Raw genomic sequence first — 21,444 nt, forward strand, 5'->3', positions numbered from 1 at the left:
GTGCCAAAAATAAAGCTCACATAAACATTTCATAGAAAAGTCATGAGCCCTTTGGGATCTGAATGGAAAGTGCCTAACAAGGTTGAGAATTTCTCACAACTGAGAAAGACTAACAAATTTTCTTCCAGGCCCTGTTCTGGGAAAGAGTAGTGTCTAAAGGAATGATATATCAGTTATTCAACATTTCAATTTTTCTCCCAAGTAATGCCATGCAATTCCATGCCTTGAAAAGAAAAACTGTTACCTGAGCACCACTACAATTGGACTTTCACTTCCAGTTATGACCATTAACCCCTTCCAGATCATTAGTGCCGAGGAGACAATCATTCCAAAATTTAGGACTTGATAATAGAGCTGTAAGAACAAGAGAATAGATCAGATCCATAATTATCCTCGCCTAGGAAAGCACTGAGTAATATCAATTTTAAAGTTTTAAGTAGTACTATTAGGGCACCTGAAGTTCTAAGAAACTCTTTAAAATACTGTAATAATTACACCATCAGCATCCCAGAACATCCCCACCCACTCAAAGAACCCTGCCGTTTTGTTTGCTAAAACACATTACATTTATATAACATTATTTTCAGAACTTTTCACATAAATTATTTCATTTGGGCTTCACGACCATTCAGCTTAAATTCAATCACATACATGACACATACCAGCCAACAGCAACATACCTCTGCTTCTAAACTCTAATACTTACTTTTCTACAATACTTATCCCTTGATAATTATGGGCTATTCAATGACATTTAACTTGACCCCTCATTTTACAGTTGACGAAATTTAGTCTCAGAAAGGAAATGACTTATCAAAGTCATACAGCTTGTCAGTCACATCGTTAGGACTTGAAGGCCAGCCTTATGTCCTACAAAACTTACACTGCTCAACAAATTGTAAAATTCTATGACTTAAACAAGCAAATATAATACTAGAAAGGTATTTCAAGTGAGGGAAATATATGAGCTAATTGTGTTGTACTAATGCTGGATAATGAATAAAAGTAGAGAGGATGACTGGACACCATGGCAGATAGTTCAGGGGAGGAAAAGATGGTGCTGGAGAGCAGTGACAGAAATCTGAAAAAGCATATTAAGCTCAGATTATGAAGACCCTTGAATGTATGACCGAAAATGTGAACTTAAAAAGACAGTCATAAAATAAAGTGAAAAAATAAAAGTTTCAAAATATGTCCAATGTAAGTTCACTTTTGTCATTTTAAAAAATATATGTGCTGGGACTTCCCTGGCAGTCCAGTGATTAAGACTCCATGCTTCCACTGCAGGGGGCACAGGTCACGGGTTCAATCCCTGGTCGGGGACTAAGATCCCGCATACCGTGTGGTGCGGCAAAAAAAAAAAAAAAAAAAGTTTATATATATTTATATATATATATATGCACACACACACATATATATATGAGCATATGGGCATTCTATAAGACAACTGTTACAGTCTTCAAAAATTCAATGTCATGAAAATAAAGGTGGGGGACTGGAATAAAGAGACATAATAACCAAATGTAACGCATAAACCCTGGTTAGATCTTGGTTCAAAAGAACAAAATGCATATAAGAAAAAACCCTAACTATAAAAGACATTTTGGGGTCAATTGGGGAAACTCAAGTTATGACTTAAATGATACTAGAAAATTAGTGCTAATTTTCTTACATATGATAATGGTATTGTGGTATGTAGGACACTGTCACTCGTAAGAGATGCATGCTTAGCAGTAATTAGTAGTAGTAGTTGGGGGTGAACTGTCATATCTGCAATTTGTTTCAAAGGATTCAGAAAAAATTATATATATATATATATATATATATATATATATATATATATATATACACACACACACACATACACATAAGTACATACAGAGCAAATATGGAAAAATGTTAAAAACTGTTAAACCTGTGATAGCTTACAGATGTTTGCTGTACTATCCTTTCAAGCTTTCTTTTTTTTTTAGTTTTATTGAGGTATAACTGACAAAATTGTTAAGATATTTAAAGAGTACAATGTGATGATTTGATATACCTTGTGAAAGAATGCCCCCAAGTTAATTAACACATTCATCACCTCATGTATTTACCTTTTTTTTTTTTCTTGGGGATGGGGGTGATACCTTTCAATTTTTCTTATTTTTTAAAGTATAGACAAAACTGGAAGAAAATAAACTGGTTACACCTGGGGTAACAATACCAGGCAATTTTGTTTCATTTGTTTATCCACATTTTCTTCTTTTCTCCTTTTTAATTTTTATTTTTATCAAAAGATTACATACACATAGAGTCAACAGATATATATAATTAAAAAACAAACCCCTGCATATCCTGGCCATGGCAGGCCACCCCCAGCAATCATTTTCATCTCTTTTAGCTATTTTACCCTCATCCTTCTAAAAATTAATTGCTTCTCTTTTCATAAATTTGGAACATCATCTATAAACTATTTATTATGATGAGGATTTTAGCTCTCTTATACCATTTTCTATTTTTTCCCCTGCAATTAACCTGTTTTTCCTGCATACTCTAAAAAAAGGTTTCAGGTTGCATATTATTATAAACGTATAGTTAATCTCTGGATGCACACACAAGAAACTGGGGACAATGGCTGCCTTTGGAAAGAGGAACTGGAACTCAAGGTGGAAGGAAAATTCTTTCCAATATATATGCGTCATGTTTTTTAAGTTCTTACTAAATTCAAGTATCACCTATTCAAAAATAAGTTGTTTAGGTTTTTTTTCTTAAGTCCACGTTAATGGCCAGAACATATTTCCAATGAAGTATGACATACTCTATCAACATAACATCATGCACAAAGGAAGAAAGAAAATACGGACGTTTTCTTACGGACACTTAGAAATACCTGCTGTTCTTTGAGTAATATAGTAATATGAGTATACAGATGTGATTTGAAACCTAGTTTGACACTCCCATTTATGGTGAGAAAACTGAGGCACAGAGAAGCTAAGTGATGCACTCATGGCTGCACAGCTCTTGGCAGGCAGAGGAGCAACTAAAACTTACGTCTCCTAAATTCCATCTCAAGATGGTAGCTTTTTTGTTTTTTTTAATAGATCTTTATTGGAGTATAATTGCTTCACAATACTGTTAGTTTCCGTTGCACAACAAAGCAAATCAGCCATATGCATACACATGTCTCCATATCCCCTCCCTCTTGAGCCTCTCTCTCATCCTCCCTATCCCACCCCTCTAGGTCATCGCAAAGCACCAAGCCGATTTCCCTGTGCTATGCTGCTTCCCACCAGCCAACTATTTTACATTCTGTAGTGTATATATGTCGATGCTACTCTCGCTTCACGCCAGCTTCACCCTCCCACCCCATGTCCTCCAGTCCATTTTCTATGTCTACCTCTTTATTCCTGCCCTGCAACTAGGTTCATCAGTACCCTTTTTTTTTTTAAAGATTCCATATATATTTGTTAGCATATGGTATTTCTTTTTCTCTTTCTGACTTACTTCACTCCGTATGACAGACTCTAGGTCCATCCACCTGACTACAAATAACTCAATAACTCTTTTTATGGCTGAGTAATATTCCATTGTATATATGTGCAACATCTTTATCCATTCATCTGTCAATGGACATTTATGTTGCTTCCATGTCCTGGCTATTGTAAATAGTGCTGCAATGAACATTGTGGTACGTATCTTTTTCTGAATTATGGTTTTCTCAGGGTATATGCCCAGTAGTGGGATTGCTGGGTCATATGGTAGTTCTATTTTTAGTTTTTTAAGGAAACTCCATACTGTTTTTCATAGTGGTTGTATCAATTTACATCACCACCAACAGTGCAAGAGGGTTCCCTTTTCACCACACCCTTTCCATCATTTATTGTTTGTAGATTTTTTGATAATGGCCATTCTGACCGGCGTGAGGTGATACCTCACTGTAGTTTTGATTTGCACTTCTCTAATAATTAGTGATGTTGAGCATCTTTTCATGTGCCTCTTGTTCATCTGTATGTCTTCCTTGGTGAACTGTCTACTGAGGTCTTCTGCCCATTTTTTAACTGGACAGTTTTTTTGATATTGTGTTCCATGAGCTGTTTGTGTATTTTGGAGATTAATCCTTAGTCTGTTGTTTCATTTGCAAATATTTTCTCCCATTCTGAGGGTTGTCTTTTTTGTCTTGTTTATGGTTTCCTTTGCTGAGAAAAAGCTTATAAGTTTAATTAAGTCCCATTTGTTTATTTTTGATTTTATTTCCATTACTCTAGGAGGTGGGTCAAAAAAGATCTTGCTGTGGTTTATGTCAAAGAGTGTTTTTCCTATGTTTTCCTCTAAGAGTTTTATAGTGCCTGGTCTTACATTTAAGTCTTTAATCCATTTGGAGTTTATTTTTGTGTATGGTGTTAGGGAGTGTTCTAATTTCATTCTTTTACATGCAGCTGTCCAGTTTTCCCAGCACCACTTACTGAAGAGGCTATCTTTTCTCCACTGTATGTTTTTGCCTCTTTTGTCGTAAATTAGGTGCCCATATGTGCACGGGTTTATCTGGGCATTCTGTCTTGTACCACTGATCTATATTTGTTTTTGTGCCAGTACCATACTGCCTTGATTACTGTAGCTTTGTGGTATAGTTTGAAGTCGGGGAGCCTGATTCCTGCAACTGCATCTTTCTTTCTCAAGAATGCTTTGGCTATTCGGGGTCTTTTGTGTTTCCATACGAATTGTAAAATTTTTTGTTCTAATTCTGTGAAGAATGCCATTGGTAGTTTGATAGGGATTGCACTGAATCTGTAGATTGCCTTGGGTAGTATGGTCATTTTCACAATATTGATTCTTCCAATCCACGAACATGGTCTATTTCTCCATCTGTTTATGTCATCTTTGATTTCTTTCATCAGTGTCTTATACTTTTCTAAGTACAAGTCTTTCGCCTTCTTAGGCAGGTTTATTCCCTAGGTATTTTATTCTTTTTGTTGCAATGGTAAATGGGAGTGTTTCCTTAATTTCTCTTTCTGATTTTTCGTTGTTGGTGTATAGGAATGCAAGAGATTTCTGTGCATGAATTTTGTATCCTGCAACCTTACCAAATTCACTGATTAGCTCTAGGAGTTTTCTGGTGGCATCTTTAGGATTTTCTATGTATAATGTCATGTCATCAGCAAACAGAGACAGTTTTACTTCTTCTTTTCCAGTTTGTATTCCTTTTATTTCTTTTTCTTCTCTGATTGCTGTGGCTAAGACTTACAAAACTATGTTGAATAAGAGTGGTGAGAGTGGACATCCTTGAATTGTTCTTGATCTTAGTGGAAATGCTTTCAGTTTTTCACCATTGAGTATGATGCTTGCTGTGGGTTTGTCATATATGGCCTTTATTATGTTGAGGTAGGTTCCCTCTATGCCCACTTTCTGGAGAGTTTTTATCATAAATGGGTGTTGAATTTTGTCAAAAGGTTTTTCTGCATCTATTGAGATGATCATATGGTTTTTATCCTTCAGTTCGTTAATGTGGTGTATCACACTGATTGATTTGCATATATTGAAGAATCCTTGCATCTCTGGGATAAATCCCACTTGATCATGGTGTATGACCCTTTTAATGTGCTGTTGGGTTCTGTTTGCTAGTATTTTGTTCAGGATTTTTGCATCTATGTTCATCAGTGATAGTGGCCTATAATTTTCTTTTTTTGTGATATCTTATTCTGGTTTTGGTATCAGGGTGATGGTGGCTTCGTAGAATGAATTTGGGAGTGTTTCTCCCTGTGCAATTTTTTGGAACAGTTTGAGAAGTACCAGTGTTAGGTCTTCTCTAAATGTTTGATAGAATTCGCCTGTGAAGCCATCTGGTCCTGCACTTTTGTTTGTTGGAAGATTTTTAATTACGGTTTCTATTTCATTACTTGTGATAGGTCTGTTTATATTTTCTAATTCTTCCTGGTTCAGTCTTGGAAAGTTGTACCTTTCCAAGAATTTGTCCATTTCTTCGTGATTGTGCATTTTATTGGCATATAGTTGTTTGAAGTAGTCTCTTATAATCCTTTGTATTTCTGTAGTGTCAGTTGTTATTTCTCCTTTTTCATTTCTAATTTTATTGATTTGTGTCCTCTCCCTTTTTTTCTAGATGAGTCTAAGGGTTTATCAATTTTGTTTATCTTCTCAAAGAACCAGCTTTTAGTTTTATTGATCTTTGCTATTGTTTTCTTCGTTTCTATTTCATTTATTTCTGCTCTGATCTTTATGATTTCTTTCCTTCTATTGACTTTGGGTTTTCCACGTTCTTCTTTCCCTAGTTGTTTTAAGTGTAGGGTTTATTTGAGATATTTCTTATTTCTTGAGGTGAGGTTGTATTGCTATAAACTTCCCTTAGAACTCCTTTTGCTGTGTCCCACAGGTTTTGGGTCGTTGTATTTTCATTGTCATTTGTTTCTATGTATTTTTTTATTTCTTCTTTGATTTCTTCAGCGATCTCTTGGCTATTTAGTAGCACACTGTTTAGCCTCCATGTATTTGTGTTTTTTACAGTTTTTTTCCTGTAATTGATTTCCAACCTCATAGTGTTGTGGTCAGAAAAGATGCTTGATACTATTTCAATTTTCTTAAATTTACTGAGGCTTGATTTGTGACCCAAGATGTGATCTATCCTGGAGAATGTTCCATGTACACTTGAAAAGAAAGTGTATTCTGCCATTTTTGGGTGGAATGTCCTATAAATATCAATTAAATCTATCTGGTCTATTGTGTCATTTAAAGCTTCTGTTTCCTTATTTATTTTCTGTTTGGATGATCTGTCCATTGGTGTAATTGGGGTGTTAAAGTCCCCTACTATTATTGTGTTACTGTCGATTTCTCCTTTGATGGTTGTTAGCATTTGCCTTATGTATTGAGGTGCTCCTATGTTGGGTGCATAAACATTTATGATTGTTATATCTTCTTCTTGGATTGATCCTTTGATCATTATGTACTATCCCTCCTTATCTCTTGTAACAGTCTTTATTTTAAAGTCTATTTTATCTGATATGAGTATTGCTACTCCAGCTTTCTTTTGATTTCCATTTGCATGGAATACCTTTTTCCATCCCCTCACTTTCAGTCTGTATGTGTCCCTAGGTCTGAAGTGGGTCTCTTGCAGACAGCATATATATGGGTCTTGTTTTCGTATCCATTCAGCCAGTCTGTGTCTTTTGGTTGGGGCATTTAATCCATTTGCATTCAATGTTATTATCAATATGAATGTTCCCATTACCATTTTCTTAATTGTTCTCAGGTTGTTTTTGTGGGTCTTTTTCTTGTCTTGCGTTTCCCGCTTAAGAGAAGTTTCTTCAGCATTTTTTACAAAGCTGGTTTGGTGGTGCTGAATTCTCTTAGCTTCTACTTGTCTGAAAAGCTTTTGACTCCTCCATCGAATCTGAATGACATCCTTGCTGGGTAGAGTAATCTTCGCTGTAGGTTTTTCTCTTTCATCAGTTTAAGTATATCCTGCCACGCCCTTCTTTTTTTTTTTTAACTTTTATTTATTTACTTATTTTTGAAATTTATCTATTATTTTATACAGCAGGTTATTATTAGTTATCCATTTTATACATATTAGTGTATCTATGTCAATCTCAATCTCCCAATTCATCACACCACCACCACCCCCCACCACTTTCCCCCCTTGGTGTCACCCCCTGCCACTTTCCCCCCTTGGTGTCCATACGTTTTTTCTCTACATCTGTGTCTCAATTTCTGCCCTAAAACCGGTTCATCTGTACCATTTTTCTAGGTTCCACATATATGTGTTAATATACGATATCTGTTTTTCTCTTTCTGACTTACTTCACTCTGTATGACAGTCTCTAGATCCATCCACGTCTCTACAAATGACCCAATTTCGTTCCTTTTTATGGCTGAGTAGTATTCCACTGTATATATGTGCCATATCTTCTTTATCCATTTATCTGCCAATGGGCATTTAGGTTGCTTCCATGTCCTGGCTATTGCAAATAGTGCTGCAGTAAACACTGGGGTGCATGTGTCTTTTTGAATTATGGTTTTCTCTGGGTATATGCCCAGTAGTGGGATTGCTGGATCGTATGGTAACTCTATTTTTAGTTTTTTAAGGAACCTCCATACTGTTCTCCATCGTGGCTGTATCAATTTACATTCCCACCAACAGTGCAAGAGGGTTCCCTTTTCTCCACACTCTCTCCAGCATTTGTTGTTTGTAGATTTTCTGATGATGCCCATTCTAACTGGTGTGAGGTGATACCTCATTGTAGTTTTGATTTGCATTTCTCTAATAATTAGTGATGTTGAGCAGCTTTTCATGTGCTTCTTGGCCATCTGTATGTCTTCTTTGGAGAAATGTCTATTTAGGTTTTCTGCCCATTTTTGGATTGGGTTTTTCTTTTTTTTAATATTGAGCTGCATGAGCTGTTTATATATTTTGGCGATTAATCCTTTGTCTGTTGATTCGTTTGCAAATATTTTCTCCCATTCTGAGGGTTGTCTTTTCGTCTTGTTTGCAGTTTCCTTTGCTGTGGAAAAGCTTTTAAGTTTCATTAGGTCCCATTTGTTTATTTTTGTTTTTATTTCCATTACTCTAGGAGGTGAGTCAAAAAAGATCATGCTGTGATTTATGTCAAAGAGTGTTCTTCCTATGTTTTCCTCTAAGAGTTTTATAGTGTCCAGTCTTATATTTAGGTCTCTAATCCATTTTGAATTTATTTTTTGTATGGTGTTAGGGAGTGTCCTAATTTCTTTTACATGTAGCTGTCCAGTTTTCCCAGCACCACTTATTGAAGAGACTGTCTTTTCTCCATTGTATATCATTGCCTCCTTTGTCATAGATTAGTTGACCATAGGTGGGTGGGTTTATCCCTGAGCTTTCTATCCTGTTCCATTAATCTATATTTCTGTTTTTGTGCCAGTACCATATGTCTTGATTACTGTAGCTTTGTAGTATAGTCTGAAGTCAGGGAGTCTGATTCCTCCAGCTCCTTTTTTCCCCCTCAAGACCACTTTGGCTATTCGAGGTCTTTTGCGTCTCCAGACAAATTTTAAGATTTTTTGTTCTAGTTCTGTAAAAAATGCCATTGGTAATTTGATAGGGACTGCACTGAATCGGTAAATTGCATTGGGTAGTACAGTCATTTTCACAATATTGATTCTTCCAATCCAAGAACATGGCATATCTCTCCTTCTGTTTGTATCATCTTTAATTTCTTTCATCAGCGTCTTATACTTTTCTGCATACAGGTGTTTTGTCTCCCTAGGTAGGTTTATTCCTAGGTATTTTATTCTTTTTGTTGAAATGGTAAATGGGAGTGTTTCCTTAATTTCTCTTTCAGATTTTTCATCATTAGTGTATAGGAATGCAAGAGATTTCTGTGCATGAATTTTGTATCCTGCAACTTTACCAAATTCATTGATTAGCTCTAGTAGTTTTCTGGTGGCATCTTTAGGATTCTCTATGTGTAGTATCATGTCATCTGTAAACAGTGACAGGTTTTTTTCTTTTCCGATTTGTATTCCTTTTATTTCTTTTTCTTCTCTGATTGCCATGGCTAGGACTTCCAAAACTATGTTGAATAATAGTGGTGAGAGTGGACATCCTTGTCTTGTTCCTGATCTTAAGAGGAAATGCTTTCAGTTTTTCACCATTGAGGATGACGTTTGCTGTGGGTTTGTCATATATGGCCTTTATTAGGTTGAGGTAGGTTCCCTGTATACCCACTTTCTGGAGAGTTTTTATCATAAATGGGTGTTGAATTTTGTCAAAAGCTTTTTCTGCATCTATCGAGATGATCATATGGTTTTTATTCTTCAATGTGTTAATATGGTGTATCACACTGATTGATTTGCGTATATTGAAGAATCCTTGCATCCCTGGGATAAATCCCATTTGATCATGGTGTATGATCCTTTTAATGTGTTGCTGGATTCTGTTTGCTGGTATTTTGTTGAGGATTTTTGCATCTATATTCATCAGTGATATTGGTCTGTAATTTTCTTTTTTTGTAGTATCTTTGTCTGGTTTTGGTATCAGGGTGATGGTGGTCTCATAGAATGAGTTTGGGAGTGTCCCTTCCTCTGCAATTTTTTGGAAGAGTTTGAGAAGGATGGGTGTTAGCTCTTCTCTAAATGTTTGATAGAATTCACCTGTGAAACCATCTGGTCCTGGACTTTTATTTGCTGGAAGATTTTTAATCACAATTTCAATTTCATTACTTGTGACTGGTCTGTTCATATTTTCTATTTCTTCCTGGTTCAGTCTTGGAAGGTTAAACCTTTCTAAGAATTTGTCCATTTCTTCCAGGTTGTCCATTTTTTTGGCATAGAGTTGCTTGTAGTAGCATCTCAGGACGCTTTGTATTGCTGTGGTGTCTCTTGTAACGTCTCCTTTTTCATTTCTAATTTTATTGATTTGTGTCCTCTCCCTCTTTTTCTTGATGAATCTGGCTAATGGTCTGTCAATTTTGTTTATCTTCTCAAAGAACCAGCTTTTAGTTTTATTGATCTTTGCTATTGTTTTCTGTTTCTATTTCATTTATTTCTGCTCTGATCTTTATGATTTATTTCCTTCTGCCAACTTTGGGTTTTGTTTGTTCTTCTTTCTCTAGTTCCTTTAGGTGTAAGGTTAGATTGTTTACTTGAGATATTTCTTGTTCCTTGCGGTAGGCTTGTATAGCTATAAACTTTCCTCTTAGAACTGCTTTTGCTGCATCCCATAGGTTTTGGATCACCGTGTTCTCATTGTCATTTGTCTCTAGGTATTTTTTGATTTCCTCTTTGATTTCTTCAGTGATCTCTTGGTTATTTAGTAATGTATTGTTTAGCCTCCATGTGTTTGTCTTTTTTACGTTTTTTTCCCTGTAATTGATTTCTAATCTCATAGCGTTGTGGCCAGAAAAAATGCTTGATATAATTTCAATTTTCTTAAATTTACTGAGGCTTGATTTGTGACCCAAGATGTGATGTATCCTGGAGAGTGTTCCATGCGCACTTGAGAAGAAAGTGTAATCTGCTGTTTTTGGATGGAATGTCCTATAAATATCAATTAAATCTATCTGGTCTATTGTGTCATTTAAAGCTTGTGTTTCCTTATTAATTTTTTGTTTGGATGATCTGCCCATTGGTGTAAGTGAGATGCTAAAGTCTCCCACCATTATTGTGTTGCTGTCGATTTCCTCTTTTATAGCTGTTAGCAGTTGCCTTAGGTATTGAGGTGCTCCTATGTTGGGTGCATATATATTTATAATTGTTACATCTTCTTCTTGGATTGATCCCTTGATCATTATGTAGTGTCCTTCCTTGTCTCTTGTAACATTCTCTATTTTAAAGTCTATTTTATCTGATATGAGTATTGCTACTCCAGCTTTCTTTTAATTTCCATTTGCATGGAATACCTTTTTCCATCCCCTCACTTTCAGTCTGTATGTGTCCCTAGGTCTGAAGTGGGTCTCTTGTAGACAGCACATATATGGGTCTTGTTTTTGTATCCATTCAGCAAGCCTGTGTCTTTTGGTTGGAGCATTTAATCCATTCACGTTTGAGGTAATTATCGATATGTGTGTTCCTATGACCATTTTCTTAATTGTTTTGGGTTTGTTTTTGTTTTTGTAGGTCCTTTTTTTCTTCTCTTGTGTTTCCCACTTAGAGAAGTTCCTTTAGCATTTGTTGTAGAGCTGGTTTGGTGGTGTTGATTTCTCTTAGCTTTTGCTTGTCTGTAAAGCTTTTGATTTCTCCATCGAATCTGAATGAGATCCTTGCCGGGTAGAGTAATCTTGGTTGTAGGTTCTTCCCTTTCATCACTTTAAGTATATCATGCCACTCCCTTCTGGCTTGTAGAGTTTCTGCTGAGAAATCAGCTGTTAACCTTATAGGAGTTCCCTTGTATGTTATTTGTCGTTTTTCCCTTGCTGCTTTCAATAATTTTTCTTTGTCTTTAATTTTTGCCAATTTGATTACTATGTGTCTCACGTGTTTCTCCTTGGGTTTATCCTGCCTGAGACTCTCTGCGCTTCCTGGACTTAGGTGGCTATTTCCTTTCCCATGTTAGAGAAGTTTTCGACTATAATCTCTTCAAATATTTTCACAGATCCTTTCTCTCTCTCTCCTCCTTCTGGGACCACTATAACGCGAATGTTGTTGCATTTAATGTTGTCCCAGAGGTCTCTTAGGCTGTCTTTATTTCTTTTCATTCTTTTTTCTTCATTCTGTTCCCCACCATTCTGTCCTCCAGGTCACTTATCCGCTCTTCTGCCTCAGTTATTCTGCTTTTGATTCCTTCTAATGTATTTTTCATTTGTTATTGTGTTGTTCATCTCTGTTTATTTGTTCTTTAATTATTCAATGTCTTTGTTAAACATTTCTTGCATCTTCTCGATCTTTGCCTCCATTCTTTTCCCAAGGTCCTGGATCATCTTCAGTATCATTATTCTGAATTCTTTTTCTGGAAGGTTGCCTATCTCCACTTCAGTTAGTTGTTTTTCTGGGGTTTTATCTTGTTCCTTTATCTGATACATAGCCCTCTGCCTTTTCATCTTGTCCATCTTTTTATGAATGTGGTTTTTGTTCCACAGGCTGCAGGAATGTAGTTCTTGCTTCTGCTGTCTGCCCTCTCCTGCCACTCCCTTCTGGTCTGCAGAGTTTCCGCTGAAAAATCAGCTGTTAACCTTATGGGGTTTCCCTTGTATGTTATTTGTTGCTTTTCCCTTGCTGCTTTTAATATTTTTTCTTTGATTTAATTTTTGTTAGTTTGATTAATATGTGTCTTGGTGTGTTTTTCCTAGGGTTTATACTCTATGGGACTCTCTGTGCTTCCCGGACTTGGGTGACTATTTCCTTTCCCATGTTAGGGAAGTTTTCAACAATAATCTCTTCAAATATTTTCTCAGACCCTTTCTTTTTCTCTTCTTCTTCTGGGACCCCTATAATTCGAATGTTGGTGCGTTTAGTGTTGTCCCAGAGGTCTCTGAGCTTGTCTTCAATTCTTTTCATTCTTTTTTTCTTTATTCTGCTCCTCTGCAGTTATTTCCACCACTTTGTCTTCCAGCTCACTTATTCGTTCTTCTGCCTCAGTTATTCTGTTATTGATTCCTTCTAGTGTATTCTTCATTTCAGTTATTGTGTTGTTCATCTCGGTTTGTTTGTCCTTTAGTTCATCTAGATCTTTGTTAAACATTTCTTGTATTTCCTCAGTCCATGCCTCCATTCTATTTCCGAGATTCCGGATCATCTTTACTGTCATTACTCTGAATTCTTTTTCAGGTGGATTGCCTATTTCCTCTTCATTTATTTGGTCCTGTAGGTTTTTACCTTGCTCCTTCATCTGTGACATATTTTTTTCCGGCTCATTTTTTTTTTTTTTAATTTTTTGTGAGTGGGATTGTGTTCCTGTCTTACTTGTTGTTTGGCCTGAGGCTTCCAACACTGGGGTTTGTAGGCTATTGGGTAGAGCTGGGTCTTGGTGCTGAGATGAGGAACTCCGTGAGACCTCACTCTGATGAATATTCCCTGGAGTCTGAGGTTCTCTTGTTAGTCCAGTGGTTCAGACTCAGAGTCCCACTGCAGGAGCTTCAGCCGGACCCTGGGCTCATGAACCAAGATCCCGCAAGCCGCCTGAGGCGTAGAAAAAAAAAAACAAAAAAGAAACAAACAAAAAACCGAAAAACAGTAACAAAGTAAAAAATAAAATTAGACTAGGATCCTAATAGATACGTTAGGAAGAATATAAAAATAAAAGTATAGATGAATCAACAACCAGAAGGTACATCAATACCACAATAGTAAAAAAGAGGAGGGGAAAAAGAAAAAGGGGGGGGGGAGGTCTTGGCTGTGGGAGGCAGGGCCTAAGCAGGGGCGAGGTTTGGGTGGTGGGTGGGGCCAATGCTCAGGACCCACAGGGCTGGAAAAGGCCCTGGGGGCTGTGGGGGGTGGGCCTCAGGCTCAAGGAACAGAAGGGTCCCAGGCGTGCCCCCACCTCTGGTCTCAGAGGGCAGGGGCCTCACCTGGGAGCCCAGCAGGCTCCCTGGGCTTGAGTGGGTAGGGCAATCACCCTCTGCTCCTCTCTTGCTCCTCCCAGAGGGCCCCTCCCGCCTGCCTCTCCTGATCTCCCAGGCCTCCCTCATATGCCCTCAAGGACCCATGTGGCCTGGAGTGGGCTTTGGAGAGCAGGGGACCGGCCTGGGAGCGCAGCAGGCTCCCTGTGCCTGAGTGGGCAGGGCAATCGCCCTCCACTCCTCTCCTGCTCTCTCCGGGGGCCCCTTCTGCCTGCCTCTCTTGATCTCTCCAGCCTCAGGGGTGCTGATCCTCTCTGGCCTCCACTTCTCCTACCCCTCAGTCCCCCTACATCCTACTGGTTCACTTTGGGGTTCCTTCCGTCTCCTTGGGCATCAGAGTCCCCCACCAGCAGCTGGCAGGCACCCTAGTTGTAGGGAGATGCTAACTCCACGTCTTCCCACACCGCCATCTTGACTCCACCTCAAGATGATAGCTTTTTAAAAGACAAGAAGTGGTCTTTTTATTCCAAAGACAGAGTTGAGGAAGTAGAGTGGGAGAGGCTAAAAGTAGGAAAACTAGCTTCTAAGAAGTGATTATGGTCAATCTATGGATCAGCAGTCAGGAATTCAGCTAAAGGCTCTATTTTCCAAACTTCCCATGCTAAAAAAGCCACTTATAGTACTGGTTAGGACAATAGATTATGGGCCCTGATCTAGAATCACTTTAGGAAGGGCTGTGGGATTCCATAAAAACTACAAAATATAGTTTCATGATTCCTTATTTAACATCCTTGGGGGTCAGAAATGCTTCGTAATTCAGAATTGGCCAGATTTTGAAAAGGTAACATACCATATAGCACATAACACCCCAAGCAGGCAATATCCCATAATCAACCATATTAATATTTCTCCAGCAAAACATAAAAAATTCACACTGAAATAAATAAAACTAAAAATAGCTACATGTTGGCCAGTTCAAATCTGTTTCGTTGAGGAAAATCTTTCCATTTTCAGAAGGGCACAGATGTAGCATTGTCAGAACAGGTGTGCGATATCTAATAAAATAACTGTTGTTTTTTTTTTTTTTTTTGGCCATGCTATGCAGCGTGTGGGATCTTAGTTCCCCAACCAGGGATGGGACCTATGCCCCCTGCATTGGGAGTGCAGAGTCTTAACCACTGGGCTGCCAGGTAAGTCCCTAAAATAACTGTTCTTTAAAAGAAAAATGAAAGACTTAAAAATTGTGATTTTCTCTGTCCCTGCAAGGAGGTCACTATAATTACCCTTCTTTTTTTCTTCAGACATGTAATACTACTTTTTGCTATAGAATCATTGTTGTGAAATGCATCTAATCATCAAGATCATCCTCATCATTCTTATTAGAGAAAGAGGTTAAAAGTCCCTCAATACATGTAACTGGCAAATGTTCCTTAAAAGGTGCCTGTTTGCATACTGCTAAGTCAGTCTGTGAGCCAAAACCTAGACAGAAGCACACTATTTGCTAAAACAAATATTCTCCCTGAGCAAGTTTGAAAATGTCCTATTTTTCTCTTTCTTTTCTCCCCTTTTTTGTGACAAAAATCTTTACTGAAAAGACAAACATATTGCCTCCCTAGCCCCTGCTTTCTTCGCCACTATATCTGAATGCTAATGAATATACAGAATCAATGTACAGAAAGAAGTGCTTTTTTGGGTACTGGCAGAAATAAGGTGGCAGCTACCTAACCTTCTCATACCATTTGGCTACATCAAGCTAACTATTAATAAGACATTGTGACATATGTAGAATAATAACCACAGAATTGAATAGCCCCATTATTTTTTCTAAGAAGTGACTGGAACATTATATCCCTCAGTGTTCAAGGTGTAACCAGAAAAGAATGTTATTAAAAATAGTCAGAGCTCTATGTAATATCTTTTGGTAGCTATGGTATAGGGAGATCTGTGTGTGCTATTTTTCTTTTGCACTTTTAGGAAGTAGTGTGTGGAGACTTGCCCCAAAAGTTCCATTACTAGAATAATCCACATGACAACTTAAAATACACAGTAAGTAATAAATAACAAGAATTTAAGAAAAACCTACAACAGAAAATTCAGCAAAATAAAGCTGATAGTAAGTTTAAATATTATAATTTAACAAGCCATAATCTGGAAATTATATACTGTGCATTTATTCTTTAGTTATCAAATATACCATTATATTTCCTGTTCTTGTAATAGATACTTGAAGTTCAAAATATAGGCTATTTCCATAGAAGTCAGACTTCTAGCCATCTCAAGCGAAGACAGAAGTGACCATGGAAGCAAAAATGTGTCCCAGAGCTACAAAATAGCCATTGGCCTGAGTCTTAAATTCCACTTACCTTGCGACCTCAAACTAAGAGACTCATTAATTCATAACCACAATTCCCCTGGTTTCTAACTCACAGAAGAAGCAGCAATAGAAGCTAGGGCATTAGAGGCAGATACATGGACAGCAGGTACAAGTGAAACTGATGGTGTTGGAAAAATTGAAGTGCATTCAGAATAGACACTGTTATTATGGTCCAATAAAGTCACTGACAGTCCCAGTGAGGATCTTAAAAGATTAACAACAATAACAAAAGTTCCTGAATAGTCTAAACAGGCATAATACCAATAAGATAATTTTCATTTTAAAAAATCCATTAAATCTTTTAAAAATCTGACAAATGAAAACACAACACATGTACAGCAGTTTCATTTGTAACAGCCTCAAATTGGGGAAAAAAAAGACAAAAACCCAAATGTCCATCAACAGGTGAATAAATAAATTACAACATTTCCAAGTAATGGAAAACTACTCAGGAATAGAAAACATGAACTACTGAAACACACAACATAGATGAATCTCCAATATATGCTATTCAGGCCAAATTGGAGGAACAGGGACCAAATTTAGCTCCCTGCCTGAAATAACTAAAACACTGGACAAAGTATATGAAACAAAGGTTTTCAGACAATGGACATGTGACTGTGTCCAGGTAGCATAGGACTATGAAAGGAGAAACAAGGTGAGCCCTACAATTGCTCCAATTTACAGAATGGATAGTTTCCAGGCCACAGGGCAAAACAGAAATGTAGCCAGAGCCTAGAAGTCTCCTTGACTTGAGGATAAAGAACTGGGAGTTTGGGGAAGTGAAGGCAACTTAGATTGTAGGGCAGTACAGAAATGAGAACTACACAAAGATCTACAGAGGGTCTCTTCTCAAGTCTTCAGCTGAGTGATGATCAGCAATGATCAGCACATGCATTTCAGGGAAGTACCAAGGACGGAAAAAGAACCAACTAAAAGGAGCAGACAGGACAATTCTAAATGCTCATATGGGGCAGGGATAATTTGTTTCCACCAGCCAGAGTGGAAATGTTCATAACACATGGGCTTTGGATAGCATACTCAAAAGTTATTGTTCAGTTGTGGTGCAAAATTAACCTTAGACCGAAGGCTACTCTGGACTTGCCTAACAAAGCCTTTTAAAAAAGCCTTGAAACAGGAATTCCCTGGCAGTCCAGTGGTTAGGACTCAGCGTTTTCACTGCCGCGGCCCAGGTTCAATCCCTGGTCAGGGAACTAAGATCCCACAAGTTGTGTGGTGTGGCAAAAAAAATAAAAATAAAAGGTAGGGGAAAGACTGAGCACATTAAATAGAGATTCAGGTGATAGAAAATATATCCAAGACCCAACCCAAACCTCTGGAGATGAAAAAGAAAATGCCTGAAGTGAAAACCACACAGCATACCACCCTGAAAGCACCCAATCTTGTCTGAAAACCACACAGAATGGAATAACAGCAGATTAGACATCACAGAAGAAAAGTTCAGTGAAACTGAAGTCATAGCAATAAAAAACTATTTCAGGATGCAACTAGAGATTATCACACCAAATGAAGTAAGTCAGAAAGAGAAAGACAAATACCATATGATATCACTTATATGTGGAATCTAAAATATGGCACAAATGAACCTATGTACAAAACAGAAACAGACTCATCGACATAGAGAACAGACTAGTGGTTGCCAAGTGGGGGAGGGGGAGAGAGAGGGATGGATTGGGAGTTTAGGGTTGGTAGATGCAAACTATTACATTAAGAATGGATAGGGGCTTCTCTGGTGGTGCAGTGGTTGAGAATCTGCCTGCCAATGCAGGGGACACAGGTTCGAGCCCTGGTCTGGGAAGATCCCACATGCCACGGAGCAACTGGGCCCGTGAGCCACAACTACTGAGCCTGCGCGTCTGAAGCCTGTGCTCCGCAACAGGAGAGGCCACGACAGTGAGAGGCCCACGCACCGCGATGAAGAGTGGCCCCCACTCGCCGCAACTAGAGAAAGCCCTCGCACAGAAACGAAGACCCAACACAGCCAAAAATAAATAAATAAATAAATAAATTTATATATTAAAAAAAGAATGGATAAACAACAAGTTTATGTATAGCATAATGTATACCACAGGGAACTATATTCAATATCCTGCGATAAACTATAATGGAAAAGAATAGGAGAAATAGACAAATCTATAGTTACAGTCAGAAATGTCAACACCCCCTCTCAATAACTGATACAGCAGGAAGACAAAAAAATCAATAAGCATAGAGAAGATTTGAACAACACTACCAAGCAATTTGACCTAACTGATATTTACAGAACATTCTGCCCAACAACAACAGATACACATTCCTTTTAAGTACACACAGAACATTCACCAAGATAGCCATATTCAAGACCACAAAACAAGTCTCAATAAATAGAAAGGGATTTGAATTATGCAAAGAGTATTCTCCAATCACAATGGAATGAAAATAGAAATCAGTAACAGAAAGATACCTGAAAAATTCTCCTAAATGTTTAGAAATCAAATAACACTTCTGAATCACCCACGGTAAAAGAAGAAATCAAAAGAGAATAAAAATACAACATTTCAAAATTTGTGGGATGCACCTAAAGTAGTATGTAAAGGGAATTTTATAGTAGTAAAGGCCTATGTTAAGAAAAACAGAAATGTCTCAAATTATATGTTGTGTTTTTGTTTATATTCAGTTCAAAATATTTTGCAATTTCCCTTGTGATTCTCCTTTGACCCATGGGTTATTTAGAAATGCACTGTTTAATTTCCAAATATTTGTGGATTTCCCAAATGAAGCTTCCACCTTAAAACACTAGGAAAACCAAATGAAATCCAAAGTAACTCACAAAAAAGAAATACTAAAAATATGAGTAGAAATAAGTGAAACTGAAGACAGGAAAACAGTAAGGAAAAGCAAACCAAAAGTTGGTTCTTTGAGGAGATCAATTAGCTAGACTAATCAGGAAAAAAAAAAAGAAGATATGAATTACTGATATCAGGAAGGAATGAGAGAGGTGACATCACTAGACTAATACTTATTAATTTGTATTAATATACAAATATCAAAAGGATAATAAGTATTGTGAATACCTTTATACCAATATATTAATTTTTGAAATACACACGCTACCAAAGCTCACTGCAGAAGAAATAGATAGACCTGAACAGACCTATTAAAGAAACTGAATTTACGATTTAAAAACCTTCACACAAAGAAAAACTCCAGGCTCAGAAAGTACTCACTAATGAATTCTACCGAGCATTTAAAGAAAAAAATCATAATAATTCTATGCCAACTCTTCTGGAAAACTGCAGAAGAGGGAATACTTCCCAACTCACTTTATGAAGGTCAACATTACTGATACCCAAATCAGATAAAGATGTTACAAGAAAACCACAGAATGGTATCACGGATATAGACATAAAAAGTATCTAACATTTTAGTAAATGTTTAGACCAAACAATATACACCTTATGACCAAGTAGGATCTATCTCAGGATAGAAAGTTAGAGAATTCAACATCCTCTTCTTAATAGTTGATAGAATAAGACAGAAAATCAGCAAGGATATAGAAAACTTGAATACCTCAGCCAACTAAACATCTATAGGACACTCCACCCCACACAGCAGAATACACATTCTTTTCAAACAAACATGAAACATTCTCCAGAGACCAGGCTCTAGGCAAATTTTAAAAGGGGACTCAATTTTAAAAGATTGTAATCATACAAACTATTTTCTTCAACTACAATAGAATTAAATTAGAAATCAGCACTGGAGAGAAATTTCAAAAACCCGCAAATACATACTTATAAACATTTTTTCCCAAATAACCCATGGTTCAAAGAGGAACCACAGGGAAATTACAAAATATTTTGAACCGAGTGTAAACAAACACAACGTGTCAAAAATTCTGTAGTAGCTAAAGTACTGCTTGGAGAGAAATTTATAGCTTTAAATACATATATTCGAAAAGAAAGACCTTAACCCAATAACCCAAGATTCCACTTTAAGAAACTAGAAAATATAGCAAACTAAACACAAAGTAACCAAGGAAGGAAATAAAGTTTAGAGCAGAAATCAGTGAAACAGAAAACAAATAATGAGAAAAAAATCAATAAAAGCCGAATTCACAGAGACAGAAAGTACGGTGGTAGTTTCTAGGGGCTGGGGGAAGGGGAGAATGGGGAGTTTTTTAATGAGTACAGAGTTCTAATTTTGCAAGATAAAAAGAGTCCTAGAGACGGGTTGTTCAACAATGTGAATGTACTTAACACTACTGAACTCTATGCTTAAAAAATGGTTAAGATACAACAAGGAAAAAATGGTTAAGATACAACAAGGACCTACTGTATAGCACTGGGAACTATATTCAATATCTCATAATAACCTATAATGGAAAAGAATCTGAAAAAGAATAGATACATATATATATGTGTATAACTGAATCACTTTGCTATACACCTCAACAAACACAACATTCTGATCAACGACATTTCCACTAAAAAAATAAATAAATAATAAAGTTTAAAAAATGGTTAGGATAGAAAATTTTGTTATGTGTATTTTACCACAATTTAAAAAAATCATGTGAAATGAAAGCAATCAGGGACTTCCCTGGTGGCACAGTGGTTAAGAATCCGCCTGCCAATGCAGGGGAGATGGGTTCGATCCCTGGTCCGGGAAGATCCCACATGCGCGAAGCAACGAAGCCCATGCCCCACAGCTACTGAGCCTGCGCCCTACAGCCTGCAAGCCACAACTACTGAGCCCATGCACCACAACTACTGAAGCCTGTGCGCTCTAGGGCCTGCGTGCTGTAGCTACTGAGGCCATGTGCTGCAAATACTGAAGCCTGCACACCTAGAGCCTGTGCTCCACAACAACAGAAGCCACTGCAATGAGAAGCCCCGCACACCTCAACGAAGAGTAGTCCCCGCTCGCCGCAACTAGAGAAAGCCCGCGTGCAGCAATGAAGACCCAACACAGCCAAAAATAAAAAGCCAGCAAGCAAGCAACCAGCTACAAATGACTACATTTTTATAGGATTCCATTTATATAAAATGATTTAATAAAAGCTAACTGTTGATAAAAATAAAATAAAAAAATAAAATGTCTAGTAAAGGC

General features: G+C 37.3%; 1 protein-coding gene across 9 annotated transcripts in view; it reads right to left on the reverse strand.

Moving 5' to 3' along the window:
* SEC11A (SEC11 homolog A, signal peptidase complex subunit) overlaps nucleotides 1-21,444 on the reverse strand; it is a 55,287-nt gene that overhangs the window by 21,216 nt on the left and 12,627 nt on the right. For all 9 annotated transcript variants that reach the window (XM_082388437.1, XM_082388431.1, XM_082388438.1 and 6 more), the window contains one exon: nucleotides 245-354. In XM_082388437.1, coding sequence (XP_082244563.1) covers nucleotides 245-354 — 110 coding nt within the window. The remainder of the gene's footprint in view (nucleotides 1-244; nucleotides 355-21,444) is intronic.

Source organism: Balaenoptera borealis (assembly GCF_965194805.1).
Source record: "Balaenoptera borealis genome assembly, chromosome: 3".
NCBI classification, from domain to species: domain Eukaryota; kingdom Metazoa; phylum Chordata; class Mammalia; order Artiodactyla; family Balaenopteridae; genus Balaenoptera; species Balaenoptera borealis.